At 33.1% G+C, this 5,091-nt stretch overlaps 1 protein-coding gene across 1 annotated transcript in view; it reads right to left on the bottom strand.

Moving 5' to 3' along the window:
• Positions 1-498: 498 nt before the first annotated feature.
• Positions 499-5,091, bottom strand: part of wasf1 (WASP family member 1) — a gene marked incomplete at its 3' end in the record, with an annotated part of 90,174 nt that continues 85,581 nt past the window's right edge. The window contains 1 exon segment of the mRNA XM_079832202.1: positions 499-509. Within this exon segment, the coding sequence (XP_079688328.1) occupies positions 499-509 (11 nt within the window).

The following is a 5,091-nucleotide window of genomic DNA, read 5'->3' as shown; positions in this document are numbered from 1 at the left end:
TAGTGGAAGGTTAGTTAGTGGAAGGGGTTAGTTAGTGGCAGAGGTCAGTTAGTGGCATAGGTCAGTTAGTGGAAGGTTAGTTAGTGGCAGAGGTCAGTTAGTGGCAAGGGTTGGTTAGTGGTACTCATTCAATCCCACAATGCACCGCAATAATGAGTGAACTCATCAGCTAGAGAATACTCATAATGCACTGTGAGGGTCATGCTGAATTAATTACCATGCCTGACCAGAAGATGGCGCCTACAGCTCCACTGGTCCAATGTGGGTACAGTGTAATATCATACAAGTATAAATTCCTTTTTAATTGATTATTAAATTGTTTAATGAAGGGTAATGCATTTTCTATGACAGTGTACAAGATGAATCTTTTCATTGCTACTGGAGCTGCCAGTTTCAAATGATTATTAAACAGCAAAAACGGCAGCACTTAAGGCGCACTCAGGGTCCTATCATACACCATATCACACCTAACATACATCATATCATATCTAACATACATCATATCATACCTATCATACACCATATCACACCTAACACATCAAATCATACCTATCATACATCATATCATACCTATCATACACCATATCATACCTAACATACACCATATCACACCTAACATACATCAAATCATACCTATCATACATCATATCATACCTATCATACACCATATCATACCTATCATACACCATATCATACCTATCATACACCATATCATACCTATCATACATCAAATCATACCTATCATACACCATATCATACCTATCATACACCATATCATACCTATCATACACCATATCACACCTAACATACATCAAATCATACCTATCATACATCATATCATACCTATCATACACCATATCATACCTATCATACACCATATCATACCTATCATACACCATATCATACCTATCATACATCAAATCATACCTATCATACATCATATCATACCTATCATACATCATATCATACCTAACATACACCATATCATACCTATCATACACCATATCATACCTATCATACATCAAATCATACCTAACATACATCAAATCATACCTATCATACATCATATCACACCTAACATACATCAAATCATACCTAACATACATCAAATCATACCTATCATACACCATATCATACCTATCATACACCATATCATACCTAACATACATCAAATCATACCTATCATACACCATATCATACCTATCATACATCAAATCATACCTAACATACATCAAATCATACCTATCATACACCATATCATACCTATCATACACCATATCATACCTAACATACATCAAATCATACCTATCATACACCATATCATACCTATCATACATCAAATCATACCTAACATACATCAAATCATACCTATCATACACCATATCATACCTAACATACACCATATCATACCTAACATACACCATATCATACATCATATCATACCTAACATACACCATATCATACCTAACACACACCATATCATACCTAACACACACCATATCATACCTATCATACACCATATCATACACCATATCATACCTATTATACATCATATCATACCTAACATACATCAAATCATACCTATCATACACCATATCATACCTATCATACACCATATCATACCTATCATACACCATATCATACCTAACATACACCATATCATACCTAACATACATCAAATCATACCTATCATACACCATATCATACCTATCATACACCATATCATACCTATCATACACCATATCATACCTAACATACACCATATCATACCTAACATACATCAAATCATACCTAACATACACCATATCATACCTAACATACATCAAATCATACCTAACATACATCAAATCATACCTATCATACACCATATCATACCTAATATACACCATATCATACAACATATCATACCTAACATACACCATATCATACCTAACATACATCAAATCATACCTAACATACACCATATCATACCTAATATACACCATATCATACCTAACATACACCATATCATACCTAACATACACCATATCATACCTAACATACACCATATCATACCTAACATACACCATATCATACCTAACATACACCATATCATACCTAACATACACCATATCATACCTAACATACATCAAATCATACCTATCATACACCATATCATACCTAACATACACCATATCATACCTAACATACACCATATCACACCTATCATACACCATATCATACCTAACATACACCATATCATACCTAACATACACCATATCATACCTAACATACACTATATCATACCTAACATACACCATATCATACCTAATATACACCATATCATACCTAACATACACCATATCATACCTAACATACACCATATCATACCTAACATACACCATATCATACCTATCATACACCATATCATACCTAACATACACCATATCATACCTAACATACACCATATCATACCTAACATACATCAAATCATACCTATCATACACCATATCATACCTAACATACACCATATCATACCTAACATACACCATATCATACCTAACATACACCATATCATACCTAACATACACCATATCATACCTAACATACACCATATCATACCTAACATACACCATATCATACCTAACATACACCATATCATACCTAACATACACCATATCATACCTAACATACACCATATCATACCTAACATACACCATATCATACCTAACATACACCATATCATACCTAACATACACCATATCATACCTAACATACACCATATCATACCTAACATACATCAAATCATACCTATCATACACCATATCATACCTAACATACACCATATCATACCTAACATACACCATATCACACCTATCATACACCATATCATACCTAACATACACCATATCATACCTAACATACACCATATCATACCTAACATACACTATATCATACCTAACATACACCATATCATACCTAACATACACCATATCATACCTAATATACACCATATCATACCTAACATACACCATATCATACCTAACATACATCATATCATACCTAACATACACCATATCATACCTAACATACACCATATCATACCTAACATACACCATATCATACCTAACATACACCATATCATACCTAACATACACTATATCATACCTAACATACACCATATCATACCTAACATACACCATATCATACCTAACATACACCATATCATACCTAACATACACCATATCATACCTAACATACACCATATCACACCTATCATACACCATATCATACCTAACATACACCATATCATACCTAACATACACTATATCATACCTAACATACACCATATCATACCTAACATACACCATATCATACCTAATATACACCATATCATACCTAACATACACCATATCATACCTAACATACATCATATCATACCTAACATACACCATATCATACCTAACATACACCATATCATACCTAACATACACCATATCATACCTAACATACACCATATCATACCTAACATACACTATATCATACCTAACATACACCATATCATACCTAACATACACCATATCATACCTAATATACACCATATCATACCTAACATACACCATATCATACCTAACATACACCATATCATACCTAACATACATCAAATCATACCTATCATACACCATATCATACCTAACATACACCATATCATACCTAACATACACCATATCACACCTATCATACACCATATCATACCTAACATACACCATATCATACCTAACATACATCAAATCATACCTAACATACACCATATCATACTTAACATACATCATATCATACCTATCATACACCATATCATACCTATCATACACCATATCATACCTAACATACACCATATCATACCTAACATACACCATATCATACCTAACATACACCATATCATACCTAACATACATCAAATCATACCTATCATACACCATATCATACCTAACATACACCATATCATACCTAACATACACCATATCATACCTAACATACACCATATCATACCTAACATACACCATATCATACCTAACATATACCTAACATACACCATATCATACCTAACATACACCATATCATACCTAACATACACCATATCATACCTAACATACATCAAATCATACCTATCATACACCATATCATACCTAACATACACCATATCATACCTAACATACACCATATCATACCTAACATACACCATATCACACCTAACATACACCATATCATACCTAACATACACTATATCATACCTAACATACACCATATCATACCTAACATACACTATATCATACCTAACATACACCATATCATACCTAACATACACCATATCATACCTAACATACACCATATCATACCTAACATACACCATATCATACCTAACATACACCATATCATACCTAACATACATCAAATCATACCTATCATACACCATATCATACCTAACATACACCATATCATACCTAACATACACCATATCATACCTATCATACACCATATCATACCTAACATACACCATATCATACCTAACATACACCATATCATACCTAACATACACTATATCATACCTAACATACACCATATCTTACCTAACATACACCATATCAGACCTAATATACACCATATCATACCTAACATACACCATATCATACCTAACATACATCATATCATACCTAACATACACCATATCATACCTAACATACACCATATCATACCTAACATACACCATATCATACCTAACATACACCATATCATACCTAACATACACCATATCACACCTATCATACACCATATCATACCTAACATACACCATATCATACCTAACATACACTATATCATACCTAACATACACCATATCATACCTAACATACACCATATCATACCTAACATACATCATATCATACCTAACATACACCATATCATACCTAACATACACCATATCATACCTAACATACACCATATCATACCTAACATACACCATATCATACCTAACATACACCATATCATACCTAACATACACCATATCATACCTAACATACACCATATCATACCTAATATACACCATATCATACC

This window comes from Gobio gobio, assembly GCF_949357685.1.
Source record: "Gobio gobio genome assembly, chromosome: 12".
Classification (NCBI taxonomy): Eukaryota; Metazoa; Chordata; class Actinopteri; order Cypriniformes; family Gobionidae; genus Gobio; species Gobio gobio.
Note: the sequence above shows the minus strand (reverse complement) of the source record. Positions and strands in the feature narration are given on the sequence as shown.